Source organism: Heterodontus francisci, chromosome 1, assembly GCF_036365525.1.
Source record: "Heterodontus francisci isolate sHetFra1 chromosome 1, sHetFra1.hap1, whole genome shotgun sequence".
Classification (NCBI taxonomy): domain Eukaryota; kingdom Metazoa; phylum Chordata; class Chondrichthyes; order Heterodontiformes; family Heterodontidae; genus Heterodontus; species Heterodontus francisci.
This window is the reverse complement of record NC_090371.1, coordinates 103,768,034-103,782,809: the sequence shown is the minus strand read 5'-3', so window position 1 is coordinate 103,782,809 and position 14,776 is coordinate 103,768,034. Positions and strand designations below refer to the sequence as shown.

At 43.1% G+C, this 14,776-nt stretch overlaps 1 protein-coding gene across 3 annotated transcripts in view; it reads left to right on the top strand.

Moving 5' to 3' along the window:
* ercc8 (excision repair cross-complementation group 8) overlaps positions 1-14,776 on the top strand; it is a 116,623-nt gene that overhangs the window by 71,128 nt on the left and 30,719 nt on the right. For all 3 annotated transcript variants that reach the window (XM_068033907.1, XM_068033898.1, XM_068033888.1), the window contains one exon: positions 9,102-9,299. In XM_068033907.1, the coding sequence (XP_067890008.1) occupies positions 9,102-9,299 (198 nt within the window). The remainder of the gene's footprint in view (positions 1-9,101; positions 9,300-14,776) is intronic.

Below are 14,776 nucleotides of genomic sequence, written 5' to 3'. Positions count from 1 at the left end.
ACATAGCAGCGGACGTCTTTCCCATGCGCTTGTTGATTTCTGCATCGAGAGACAGGTTACTGGTGATAGTTGAGCCGAGGTAAGTGAACCCTTGAACCACTTCCAGAGCATGGTCGCCGATATTGATGGTTGGAGCATTTCTGACGTCCTGTCCCATGTTCGTTTTCTTGAGGCTGATGGTTAGGCCAAATTTGTTGCAGGCAGCCACAGTCCTGTCGATGAATCTCTGCAGCCACTCTTCAGTGTGGGATGTTAATGCAGCATCGTCAGCAAAGAGGAGTTCCCTGATGAGGACCTTCTGTGCTTTGGTCTTGGCTCTTAGACGGGCAAGATTGAACAACCTGCCACCCGATCTTGTGTGGAGGAAAATTCCTTCTTCTGAAGACTTGAATGCATGTGAGAGCAGCAGTGAGAAGAAGGTCCCAAACAGTGTAGGTGCGAGAACACAGCCCTATTACACGCCACTCAGGATAGGAAAAGGGTCTGATGAGGCACTGCTATGCTGAATTGTGCCTTTCATATTGTCATGGAATGAGGTAATGATACTTTGTAGCTTTGGTGGACATCCGATCTTTGCTGGTAGTCTGAAGAGACCAAGTCTGCTGACGAGGTCAAAGGCTTTGGTGAGATCTATGAAAGCAACATAGAGGAGCATCTGTTCGCGGCATTTCTCTTGTAGCTGGCAAACAGCATGTCTGTGGCGGATCTCTCTGTTTGAAAACCACACTGCCCCAGGGTAGACACGCTCAGCCAGCTTCTGGAGTCTGTTTAAAACGACTCGAGCGAAGACTCTCCCCACTATGCTGAGCAGGGAGATTCCACGGTAGTTGTTGCAGTCTCCGTGGTCACTCTTGTTCTTATAGGGGGTGATGATATTGGCATCGCGCATGTCCTGTGGCACTACTCCCTCATCCCAGCACAGGCAAAGCAGTTCATGGAGTGCTGAGAGTATAGCAGGCTTGGCACTCTTGATTATTTCAGGGGTATTGCTGTCCTTTCTGGGGGCTTTTCCACTGGCTAGAGAATCAATGGCATCACTGAGTGTTTGTTGGCTGTTTGTCCAGCTCATCCATGGCAGAGACTGGGCTGCATTGAGGGTGGTATCAGTGACAATTAATTAATAAAAATCTAAAATTGAAAGCTAGTCTCACTAATGGAGCCATGCACTGACATTACCACTATGCCGCCATCTCCCCATTCTGGAAGATCAAAACCCATGCCTCCATGGTCTCTGCAGCTACCTCGTTTCAAACCCGAGGATGCAGGTTATCAGGTTCAGGGGATTTTTTTGCTGCTTAGTCCCATTCATTTCTCTAGTACTATTTCTTTATTTACACTGATTTATTTAAGTTCCTCATTCTCGCTAGACCCTTGGTTCCCCATTATTTCCAGAATGCTTTTCGTGTCTTCTACCATACAGACAGATAGAAAGTATTTGTTGAATGTAGCTGCCATTTCCTTATTCCCCATTATAAGTTCACCTGTCTTGGCCCCTAATAGGCCCACTTTTACTTTCACTTGTCTTTTTTCATATACCTACAGAAATCATTGATTGTCATAAAAACCCAGCTGGTTCACTGAAGTCCTTTAGAGAAGGAAATCGCCTGTCCTTACATGCTTTGATCTACGTGTGACTCCACAGCAATGTGGTTGACTCTTAACTGCCCTCTGAAATGGCCTAGCAAGCCATTCAATTGTCAAGGGCAATTAGCGATGGACAACAAATGCTGGCCAGACCAGCGACGCTGAATTTAAAAAAAATTCCTTAGATTCTAGAACAGTTCCTACGGTTTGGAAGGTAGCAAATATAACCCCACTATTGAAGAAAGGAGGAAAAGAGAAAACAGGAATAGGTCAATTAGCCAAAATGCTAGAATCTATTATTAGGGATTTGGTAACAAGGCACTAAGAAAATCATCATATGATTAAGCAGAATAGATACGGATCTATGGCGCAGTGGTTAGCGCTGCAGCCTCACAGCTGCAGGGACCCGGGTTCGATTCTGGGTACTGCCTGTGTGGAGTTTGCAAGTTCTCCCTGTGTCTGCGTGGGTTTTCTCTGGGTGCTCCTGTTTCCTCCCACAAGCCAAAGACTTGCAGGTTGGTAGGTAAATTGGCCATTATAAATTGTCACTAGTATAGGTAGATGGTAGGGAAATATAGGGACAGGTGGGGATGTTTGGTAGGAATATGGGATTAGTGTAGGATTAGTATAAATGGGTGGTTGATGGTCGGCACAGACTCGGTGGGCCGAAGGGCCTGTTTCAGTGCTGTATCTCTAATCTAAAATCTTAGTTTTTTTGAGGATGCAACTAGTAGGGTGGATAATGGGAAACCAGTGGATGTGGTGTATTTGGATTTTGAAAAAGCATTCATTTAGGCTCCACTTAAGTGGTTAATGATGGCCATGAAACCATTGTCGTTTGTTGTAAAAACCTGTCTTGTTCACTAATGTCCTTTGGGGAAGGAAATCTGCTGTCCTTACCTGGTTTGGCCTACATGTGACTCCAGACCCACAGCATGTCGTTGACTCTTAAATGCCCTCTGAATTGGCCTAGCAAGCCACTCAGTTGTATCAAACCGCTACAAAGTCAGTGGGGAATGAAACCGGACGGACCGCCTGGCATCAGCCAAAGCACTGGAAACAACAACGGCAAACCCAGCCCTGTCGACCCGCAAAGACCTCCTTACTAACATCTGGGGACTTGTGCCAAAGTTGAGGGAGCTGTCGCACAGACTAGCCAATCAACAGCCTGACATAGTCATACTCACCAAATCATACCTTACAGACGATGTCCCAGACACTGCCATCACCATCCCCGGGTATGTCCTGTCCCACCGGCAGGATAGTTGCATTGGAGGTGGCAGCGCAATGGTATACAGTCGGATAGGAGGTGCCCTGGGAGTCCTCAATATCGACAGGCCCCCATGAAGTTTCATGGCATCAGGTCAAACATGGTCAAGGAAACCTCCTACTGATTACCACCTACCGCCCCTTCTCAGCTGATGTTGAACACCAGTTGGAGGAAGCACTGAGGGTGGCAAGAGCGCAGAATGTCCTCTGGGTGGGGGACTTCAATGTCCATCACCAAGAGTGGCTCAGTAGCACCACTTCTGACCAAGCTGGCCGAATCCTAAAGGACATAGCTGCTAGACTAGGTCTGTGGCAGGTGGTGAGGGAACCAACAAGAGGGAAAAACATACTTGACCTCGTCCTTGCCAATCTACCTGCTGCAGATGCATCTGTCCATGAAAGTATTGGTAGGAGTGACCACTGCACAGCCCTTGTGGCGATAAAGCCCCGTCTTCACATTGAGGATACTATCCATCGTGTTGTGTGGCACTACCACCGTGCTAAACGACATAAATTTCAAACAGATCTAGCAACTCAAAACTGGGCATCCATGAGGCACTGTGGGCCATCAGCAGCAGCAGAATTGTACTCAACCACAATCTGTAACCTCATGGGCCAGCATATCCCCCCACTCTACCATTGCCATCAAGTTGGGGGATCAACCCTGGTTCAATGAAGGGTGCAGGAGAGCATGCCAGGAGCAGCAGCAGGCATACCTCAAAATGAGGTGTCAACCTGGTGAAGTTACAACCCAGGACTACTTGCATGCCAGACAGCGTAAGCAGCATACGATAGAGCTAAGCGATCCCACAACCAACGGATCAGATCTAAGCTCTGCAGTCCTGCCACATCCAGTCATGATTGGTGGTGGACAATTAAACAACCAACTGGAGGAGGTGGCTCCACAAATATCCCTATCCTGAATGATGGGGGAGCCCAGCACATCAGTGCAAAAGATAAGGCTGAAGCATTTGCATCAATCTTCAGCCAGAAGTGCCGAGTGGATGATCCATCTCTGCCTCCTCCTGAGGTCCCCAGCATCACCGATGCCAGACTTCAGCCAATTCGATTCACTCCGTGTGATACTGGACTATGGACCCTGACAACTTTCCAGCAATGGTACTAAAGACCTGTGCTCCAGAACTTGCCCTGAGCCAAGCTGTTCCAGTACAGCTACAACACTGGCATTTATCCAGTAATTTGGAAAACTACCCAGGTATGTCCTGTACACAAAAAGCAGGACAAATCCAACCCAGCCAATTACCACCACATCAGTCTACTCTCGATCATCAGTAAAGTGATGGAAGGTGTTGTTGACAGTGCTATCAAGCAGCACTTGCTCAGCAATAACCTGCTCAGTGATGCGCAGTTTGGATTACGCCAGGGCCATGCAGCTCCTGACCTCATTACAGCCTTGGTTCAAACATGTACAGAAGAATTGAACTCGAGATGTGAGGTGAGAGTGACTGCCCTTGACATCAAGGCAGTATTTGACTGAGTACGGCATCGAGGAGCCCTAGCAAAACTGGAGTCAATGGGAATAGGGGGGAAAACTCTCTTCTGGTTGGAGTCCTACCTAACGCAAAGGAAGATGGTTGTGGTTGTTGGAGGTCAATCATCTCAGCTCCAGGACACCACTGCAGCAGTTCCTCAGGGTAGTGTCCTCGGCAAAACCACCTCCAGCAGCTGCTTTAATGCCTTCCTTCAGTCATAATGTCCGAAGTGGGGATGTTTGCTGCTGATCGTGCAATATTCAGCACCATTCGCAACTCCTCAGATACTGAAGCAGTCAGTGCAGAAATGCAGCAAGACTTGGATCATATCCAGGCTTGGGCTGATAAGTGGCAAGTAACATTCGCGCCACACAAGTACCAGGCAATGACCATCTCCAACAAGAGAGTATCTAACCATGTCCGCTTGACTTTCAATGGCATTACGATCACTGAATCCCCCACTATCAACGTCCTGGGGGTTAACATTGACCAGAAACTGAACTGGAGTAGCCATATAAATACCGTGGCTACAAGAGCAGATCAGAAGCTGGGAATCCTGTGGCAAGTAACTCACCACCTGACTCCCCAAAGCCTGTCTACTATTTACAAGGTGCAAGTCAGGAGTGTGATGGAATACTCTCCACTTGCCTGGATGGCTGCAGTTCCAACATCACTCAAGAAGCTTGACACCATCCAGAAGAAAGAAACCCACTTGATTGGCACCTCATCCACAAACCTTCACTGTTTTCACTACTGACACACAGTGGCAGCAGTGTGTATCATCTACAAGATGCACTGCAGCAACATACCAAGGCTGCTTAGACAGCACCTTCTAAACCTACGACCTCTACCACCTAGAAAGAGAAGGGCAGCAGATGCATGGGAACACCACCACCTGCAAGTTCCCTTCCAAGCCACACACCATCCTGACTTGGAACTATATTGCCGTTCCTTCACTGTCACAGGGTCAAAATCCTAGAACTCCCTTCCTAACTGCACTGTGGATGTACCTAGCCCATTTGGACTGCAGCGGTTCAAGAAGGCAGCTCACCACCACCTTCTCAAGGGAAATTAGGGATGGGCAGTAAATGTTGGCCTAGCCAGCGCGCCTATATCCCCTGAACAAATTTTTTTTTTAAATCCCATGAATCCTAATTTTGTGCAAAATATTAGCATGGACTGAGGATTGGTTCATGGACAGAAAACAGAGTAGGAATAAATGGCTAATTTTCAGGTAGGCAGGCTGTAACTAGCGGGGTACAACAAGGATCAGTACTTTGGCCTCAGCTATTACCGATCCATATTAATAACTTACATGAGAGGACTGAGTGTAATGTATACAAGTTTGCTGATGATGCAAAGTTCCCTGGGAAAGTCACCAGTGAGGAGAACACAAAGAGGCTGCAGACGGATATAGACAGGTTGGGTGAGTGGGCAAGAACATGGAATACAGTGTGGTGAAGTGTGAAGTTATCCACTTTGGTAGGACAAATAAAAAAGCAGAAGTTTTTTTAATGGTAAAAGACTGAGAAATGTTTGTATTCATAGGGACCTGGGTGTCCTTGTACATGAATAACAGAAAGTTAGCATGCAGGTGCAGCAAGAAATTAGGAAGACAAATGGTATGCTCTCTTCTGTTACAAAGGGATTGGAATATAAGAGTAAAGAAGTCTTATTACAATTATACAGTGCATTGGTGAGGCCATGCCTGGAATACTGTATGCAGTTATGGTCTCCTTACCTAAGGAAGGACATACTTGTCCTCCTAGAGGGCATGCGACAAAGGATCACTAAACTGGTTCCTGAGATGAGGGGATTGTTCTGAGAAGAGACTTAGTAGACTAGGCCTATATTCCCTGGAGATTAGAAGAATGAGAGGTGATCCAGTTGAAACATAAAATTCTTAAGGGGTTTGACAGGGTAGATGCTGAGTAAATGTTTCCCCTAGCTGGGGAATCTAGAACACAGGGCCACAGTCTCAGAATAAGGGGTCAGGCATTTAGCACTGAGTTGAGAAATTTCTTCACTCAAGGGGTTGTTAAACTCTGGAATTGTCTGCCCCGGACAGCTATGGATGCTCAGATGAGTATATTCAAGACAGAAGTTAATGGATTTTTGGATACTGAGGGATTAAGGGATATGGGGAAAGTGCAGCAAGGTAGAGGTGAGGTAGAAGATCAGCCATGATCTTGTTCAATGACAGACCAGGCTCAAAATGGCCTACTCAGTTCCTATTTCTTATGTACTCCAAATATTATATCCTCTTTGAGACAAATGGCCCAGCATATAGACCCTGAAGGTCCCAGATTTGAACCAGGGTCTAAATTGAGATGTCCAATCTTGTAGAGACAGCGGGAGGATGCTATATTTGGCCTCCATGCCTCTGCTGAGATCAGATCTGTCAATGAACTAGGCCCCCCAGTGCCAATCAATACCCAGTGAGCCTTGGAGAAAAATGGACATGTGTGACTGTTAGATGAACATATGATGGGACTTTTCTAATCATAGAAGAATACAAGAATAGCCTGTCAACACTGACAGGGCTCACACATGCAGAATGGCCATTTGGGTGAGAAGCTAGAAGGCTGCCAGTACCTATACAACCATATTCAATGATAAGTCACAGCTGTCAGGTGAGGAGGGATAATCATGATGGGGGAGTAAAATGGATCATTTGAAACATATTTTCACCAAAGGAAATAAAATCAGTGAAATGTTAGAACAGAGTTTTCAAATTCTAAAGATGAGATGAGTACAACAGAACTCTCGCTATGTCACTAATTTAGTAAATGTGCAGTGATCACTCACTCAATGTGTTCAGCCACATTGGTGCACAGTAATTAAAGAATAATCACACACTGAGTTGTCATTGTTATGTCACACTGAAGAAGATGGGCAGAAAGCCTAAATTTTATTCGTTCTGTATGTACAAAGAATGGCAGCTATAATTGCCAATCACATTTTGTTTGTAATTTCCTTTTTTGGTCATCACACCATTACTGGCCAAGATAGTGGATGAAATACAGGCTATGTACAATTATGAGTTGTCAATGCTGGGGAAGAACAAATGTCTGCTGTTTATTTTAGCAAAATGTTCCAGCTCCAAACATTCCCTGTAGAATGTAAGGCTAAATAAAGCCAAAGCAACTATGGAACCATTTCAATAGTGCTGTTACTTTCCTAAATAATACGTATAGTGTATTACGTGTAAAATATACCACTTTGCCAGTGGAATGAATTTAACAGCCAAGAAGAAAAAGCTGTTGGAAATCTGAAATTAGAAGCAGAACGTCTGTCAGCATCTGAAAAATAAAGACAGATTAATGTTTCGAGTGTAGATCATTTGGTTGAATGGAAATTGAATGCACATAGAGGGAAGCAGATGGAGATGCAAATTTGCAAGCAAATTTCAAAAATTGGTTGAAACAATGGAGTAGTGATTATGAAGGATGAGACCTGGATCAAACAATGGCAGTAATCGCAACATAATGTTCCTGGCTACACTGTATTACAGAGGAATAGGGAAGGAAAGAATTGGTAAAAGGTGGTACTATTGATCAAAGATGCTGTTCCAGCTGGTAAGGGGTGACGTGCTTGAGAATCCAAAGACAGAATCTATTTGGCAAGTGGCTGTATGATTCCAACTGCAAGGTTCCTTTTTAGTGCCTTTTTAGGCATGGTGCAGCAACTGTAACACTTAGATAAGGGTATATCTGTTAGGTAAGAATGTGAAGAGATGGTAAATAGAATTAAGAGCCTTGATCTAATTGAATGCTGGAACAGGCTTGAGAAGCTAAATAACCTATTCCTGTTCCTGATAGATGCCTTCATGAACCAAATTAGTAGTTTGCCCCCACCCCAAGTCCTCTTTGTTACACCTCCAAGCACTAACAGCATTTCCTTACCTACCGTTTTTGTTGGGTACAGTGCATAGAAGAAATGCAGAATCTGTCATGTGTCTTGAAATTATATTACCATTTGCTATAGCTACTATTCATTTAGAGACATGAAGTTTGTGCATTTAATGCTGACTGCTCTTGCCTCAATGTTATGGCCATGTGATTGGCATGAACCCATGAATGAAGACAGCAATGATGGCATAAGCTCATAAACAGAGTGCTGCTGATGGTGTTATAAAATATGTATCCGCAGAACAAAGAAATGGTGACCACTTTGTTCTCACTTATATTTGCTGTGAAAAAGATTATTTTAATTTTTCCCTACCTCCCACTGTAAAACATTTTTATTTGCCTTGCACTATTTCCTCATTGAGAAGCAAGACTATCTCTTTCCGCTCCATAGCCAACTCACACAAAATGCAAGCTTGACTTGGTCTTGCATTGCTCCTTTCTATTTAGGAAGCAGATTGCTTCTGCTCAGTCCATCTCTGTAATAATATGGCTGAAATCAAGACATCACCTTTGGTTTAAAATGGGACAGTCCTCTATCATATTATTAGTTTACCAACATTTTCTTCCACTGTTCTGACAAAAGGTCGTCGATCTGAAATGTTAACCCTGTTTCTCTATCCATAGATGCTGCTTGACCAAGTGAACATTTCCAGCATATTCTGTTTTTATTTCAGGTTTCCAGTGCCTGCAGTATTTGGCAGTTTGTTTATCTACCACTGTATTCGCCAGTCGGTTCTGCGGCTTAGCCTAGTTCAGGATAATGAAATCAGTAAAGTTATAAAAACTAAAAAGGTAGAAAACTGAAGTATTTTAAGAAGTAATTGCAATGATTTGACACTTACAGGTAAATTACGGAAGAGTGTGCAATGAAAGTCGAAAAGGTCTCAAGTTTACAGTGTCCAATGGCTGCAGTCCAGATTTTGCCTTTGTTCCTGTTGATAGTTGTATTGCTGTTTTTGACATCTTCTCTGGACAACTGCTAACTGAACTCAGGGGACATTATAATTATGTAAACTGCTGCACATTCCAGTCCGACTTCCAAGTAAGTAAATTTCTTAGCCTGTGTTTTATTTGCTGAACTGAAATCTCCAATCAGTCAGTGGCAGATGTTGCTGATATTTCTAGAAATAACTAACTTAAAAACTCAACATTTTCCATCATGTGGCGGTTTCATTACCAACCCATTAGAGATTATTGAGCAAAAATTGGAAAGCTATTCTTGTTGCAAGCACAGTTATAATAACTGGTTTTCTGTTTAGCACTTTTTTCAAAGAGTTCAAATAAATCACAGTTTGGGCGGCGCAATGGCTAGCACCGCAGCCTCACAGCTCCAGGGACCCGGTTTCGATTCCGGGTACTGCCTGTGTGGAGTTTGCAAGTTCTCCCTGTGTCTGCGTGGGTTTTCTCCGGGTGCTCCAGTTTCCTCCCACAAGCCAAAAGACTTGCAGGTTGATAGGTAAATTGGCCATTATAAATTGTCACTAGTATAGGTAGGTGGTAGGGAAATATAGGGATAGGTGGGGATGTTTGGTAGGAATATGGGATTAGTATAAATGGGTGGTTGATGTTCGGCACAGACTCGGTGGGCCGAAGGGCCTGTTTCAGTGCTGTATCTCTAATCTAAAAAAACATTTGCGGTTTAAACAGGTAAATGAACAGAAATTCAAATGTTCCATAGCCAAGATTTTTTTTTTCTGTTGCATTGTGCAAAAGAAGAGGAAATGTGGTACACACAGATATATCTTCATTCTTTTGATACCAGACAGATATTTGAAATCAATCATTTTTCCTTGTAATGTGACACTGGCTGCACGACGACCTTATTTATTTACACCAGCAGAAAGTTCATCTCTACACAAATGGCCAGTCAGGATAAGGGACAGCTAAATAGCCTGTTCTAACCAACCTACTACCAACATGTTCACTCAACTTTCTTTCTAAGCAGATATAGATGCATCCATCAGCTCTGGCATAATCCAAAACTTCAGTTGACGAAGATACCGGGGCTTACACTTAAGCCTGTTTTTTTTAAAACCAATCTCAACTGGATTGCCTTTCGAAGGGAGTGACAACCATAAGGATCCTTTTTGAGAACTGACCTTCTGATGAGACAAATAAGAATATTATTCAAGAACATTTACGAAGGATAGTGTTGATGCAGAGTGAGGAAATTAGAATTTGAGTATTGCTGAAAAAAAGAGACATGCTGTTGAAGCTTTTCATCTTGCACTCATCAGGACAGGCGCAAGAATGTCAAATTTCAAAGGGAGCAACAATTTATACTGCGTGAGAAAAGGGCACTGATTGGTTAACAAGTCGACTCTGGTCAAAGTGCTGCCATGGAGAATGCACGAGGGAACTATTGTCCCTCATACTTCTGTTTCCTTCAAAAAAGGCGCAAAGCTTGGACATGTTCCTTTTGCCTGTGGAGGACAGCTCCCTGCGTATGCATATATGTAGCCTCTAGCAAGCGTTAGTGAGCCCGACTGATCATTTTAAAGTGGTTGGTAGTGTAATTCTTTGCACACTCAGGATTGTTCAGCAAATGCTGTCAATCGCAGAATCATAGGGGCAATTTATTAGCTTGGATAGACGATTGGCTAACCAACAGAAAACAGTCGGGATAAATGGGTCTTTTTCTGGTTGGCAAGATGTAACTAGTGGGGTGCCACAGGGTTTGGTCCTCGGGCCCCAACTATTTACAATCTATATTAATGACTTGGATGCAGGGATAGAAGGTACTATAGCCAAATTTGCAGATGACACTAAAATAGGTGGGATAGTAAGTTGCAATAAAGAAATAAGAAATTTACAAATGGATAGGTTAGGTGAATGGGCCAAAATGTAGCAGATGGAGTTTAACGTGGATAAGTGTGAGGTTATCCATTTTGGTTGGAAGAATAGAAAGGCAAATTATTATCTAAATGGAGAGAAACTTCAGAGTGCTTCAGTGCAGAGGGATCTGAGTGTCCTCGTGCATGAATCGCAGAAAACGAATGCAGGTACAGCAGGTAATAAGGAAGGCAAATGGAATTTTGGCATTTATTGCTAAAGGAATAGAGTGTAGAAGTAGGGAAGTGTGGCTGCAACTGTACAAGGCAATAGTGAGACACACCTGGAGTATTGCATACAGTTTTGGTCCCCTTACTTGAGGGATGTAGTTGCATTGGAGGCAGTTCAGAGGAGGTTCACTAGATTGATTCCAGAGATGAGGGGTTTGTCTGATGAGAGATTGAGCAGTTTAGACCTTTGCTCTGTAGAGTTTAGAAGAATGAGAGGAGGTATATAAGATGATTAAGGGGATTGACAAAGTAGCCATAGAGAGGATGTTTCCTCTTGTGGGGCAATCTAGAACGAGAGGTCATAGTTTTAGGATAAGGGGTAGCAGATTTAAAACAGATGAGGAGAAATTACTTCTTAAAGGGTGGTGAGTCTGTGGAATTCACTACCCCAGAGTGCCGTGGATGCTGGGACATTTGAGTAAATTTAAGGAGGAGATAGACAGATTTTTAATTAGTAATGGGTTGAAGGGTTATGGAGAATGGGCAGGAAAGTGGAGTTGAGGCTGAGATGAGATCAGCCATGGCGGAGCAGGCTCGAGGGGCTGAACTGCCTACTCCTGCTCCTAGTTCTTATGTTCTTATATCTAACGTTGGACATTATGTTCTGAGTTTTGCAAGCACGGGCTTGTTGAGTACAGTCAAAACTCCGCCTAGTGCGAAAAACTGAAGGGATGTGCTGTTTGATACGATCCACCAGTCGTTGGGACGCAAGGCCTATGTATCTGGCATTGTACCGACACTGGAATTCATATACAGCATTACTCATTTGCTTGGTAGGCAGAACATAATTTTGGCTTGATGGTAGCATCTTGTTGGTGGAAAATACCACTCGTATTACTACTGCATTGTAGCAGCGTGGAATGGTTGCTTCACCTGTTGCTCAAATTTTTGAGATACCTTACCTATCCAGGATAATTTGAGGTAGACTGTGCACTTTTCAGGTCCGAAAGTGGCGGCCTTAGGCCCATTCGTGAGTATGCATGATACACAACGAGCAATGATCTGATTGGGGTAGCTATTATCCCACAGAATAGCTTTGATGCGCCCTATTTCGGTGTCAAGCTTGCACAGTGAGCAAATGGCATGTGCCCTATTTACAAGATTGCCAATAAGGCCAATCTTCTAGCGCGTGGAGCTGCGTATATTGACCGGTGAAGGTAGGCTTACGGTAAACAGTAGTAGAGAACTCAACTAGCACGTCAAGGAAAGGAAGCTCATTGGACTTCACCATTTCAAAGGTGAATTTGAGCGTGGGATGGACCAAATGAAGGTGTGTAAGGAAATTCTTGTGTATGGCTGCAGATTCAAATATAGCAAATGTATCATCTACAAAATTGGAATTCAGACAGAAAATTGGATTGTTTTTATTCCATTTCCTTAAAATATTTGTGCTTGAAGAATTAAATATAATTATTGATAACTATAGTATTAGATATGAAGTATTACTGTTGTGAAGAATTAGGATATACTTTAATAACTTGTTTCTTTTCTGTTCTTCCAAATGGGTTTCTTTAAACAGCGGATGCTGATGAAATTACCAGAAGTGACTGGCAGGAATCACTGAGTTCAGCAATGAAATGGAGTTGCATTAACACATGACTGAAATTACATAATTGTTGAGGTATTCTGAGTCATGAATGTATTTCTGCTAAAGTTAATTCAGCACCTTCTTCCCTCTGGACTTAGTAATTTCTGCCAGCCAATCCTCCTAAAGATGCAATGAACACTTTCTCTGTTTAGCGGAAAACCAGTTACACCCATCTCCAAATTGCATCAACAGTTACATAAGAACATAAGAAATAGGAGCAGGACTAGACCTTAACAGCCTCTTCCGTGATTCAGTACGATCATGGCTGATCTTCTCCCCCAACTCCACTTTCCCAACGGCTCCCCATATCCATTGATTCCCTGACAGACCAAAAATCTGTCTATCTCAGCCTTAAATATATTCATCAATGTAACATCAACAACCCTCTGGGGTAGAGAATTCCAAAGATTCACAACCCTTTGAATAAAGAAATTTCACCTCACCTCAGTCCTAAATGATCGTCCCCTGAACCCTAACGTGGCAGATGGAATATAATGTGGAAAAATGTGAGGTTATTCACTTTGGTAGGAGGAATAGAAGTGCAGAGTATTTCTTAATTGGTAAGAGATTAGAAAGTGTAGGTGTACAAAGGGACCTAGGTGTCCTTGCTCATAAGTCACTGAAAGCTAACATGCAGGTGCAGCAAGCAATTAAGTAGGCGAATGGTATGTTAGTCTTTATCGCAAGAGGATTTGAATACAGGAGTAGCGACGTCTTGCTTCAATTATATAAAACCTTGGTTAGATCGCACCTGGAGTTCTGTGTGCAGTTTTGGTCCCCTTTCCTTAGGAATAATAATATTGTCATAGAGGGAGTGCAACAAAGCTTCGCTAGACTTGTTCCCGGGATGGTGAGACTGTCCTATGAGGAGAGATTGGGGAAACTGGGCTGGTATTCTCTAGATTTTCGAAGAATGAGAGGTGATCTCATTGAATCCTACAAAATACTTAAAGGGATAGACAGGGTAGATGCAGCTGAGATGTTTCCCTGGTTGGGGAGTCGAGAACCAGGGGACACAATTTCAAAATAAGGGGGAAGCCACTTAGGACAGAGATGAGGAGAAATTTCTTGACTCAGAGGGTTGTGAATCTTTGGAATTCTCTACCCCAGAGGGCTGTGGAAGCTCAGTCATTGAGTCTGTTTAAAGCAGATATTCACAGATTTCTAAATACAAATGACATAATGGGATATGAGGATTGTGTGGGGAAAAAGGCATTGAAGTAGATGATCAGCCATGATCATATTGAATGGAGGAGCAGGCTCGATGGGCTGAATGGCCTACTTCTGCTCCAATGTTCCTTTGCTGGCTTCTTAAAAAAAAAACTCCCAATCCTCAGACTTACTACTATTCTTTGCATCATTATAAACCACACTTTTAATCTAATCCTATCCTTAACTTGCCTAGTAAGCCACAGATGGATCTTTCCTCCTGAGTTTTTATTTTTAATGGAATGTGTTTTTGTTGAACATATTGAATTATATATTTAAATATTTTCCACTGTTTATTTACCATGATACCTTTTCGCCTATTTACCCAATCAACCTTAGCCAGCAATTCCTTCATACCGATGTAATTGGCTTTGTGTAAGTTTAAGATTCCTGTTTGGAACTGCAGCACTTTCAGACTTGATATCAAATTCAATTTTATTGTGTTCACTTTCCTAGAGGATCCTTTATGGTTTTTTTTACAACGATTCTTTCCAAGGACCTTATTCACATGCACTATTCCCATTATACTCTGTTTTTTCCTGTCCCACTCTTCTTGTCTTTACCCAATGAGATTACTAATTAACCCTGCCTCATTGCACAACACTAGATCTAAAATAGCTTTATCCTTAGTTGGTTCCACAATGTATTGTTCCAGGAAAC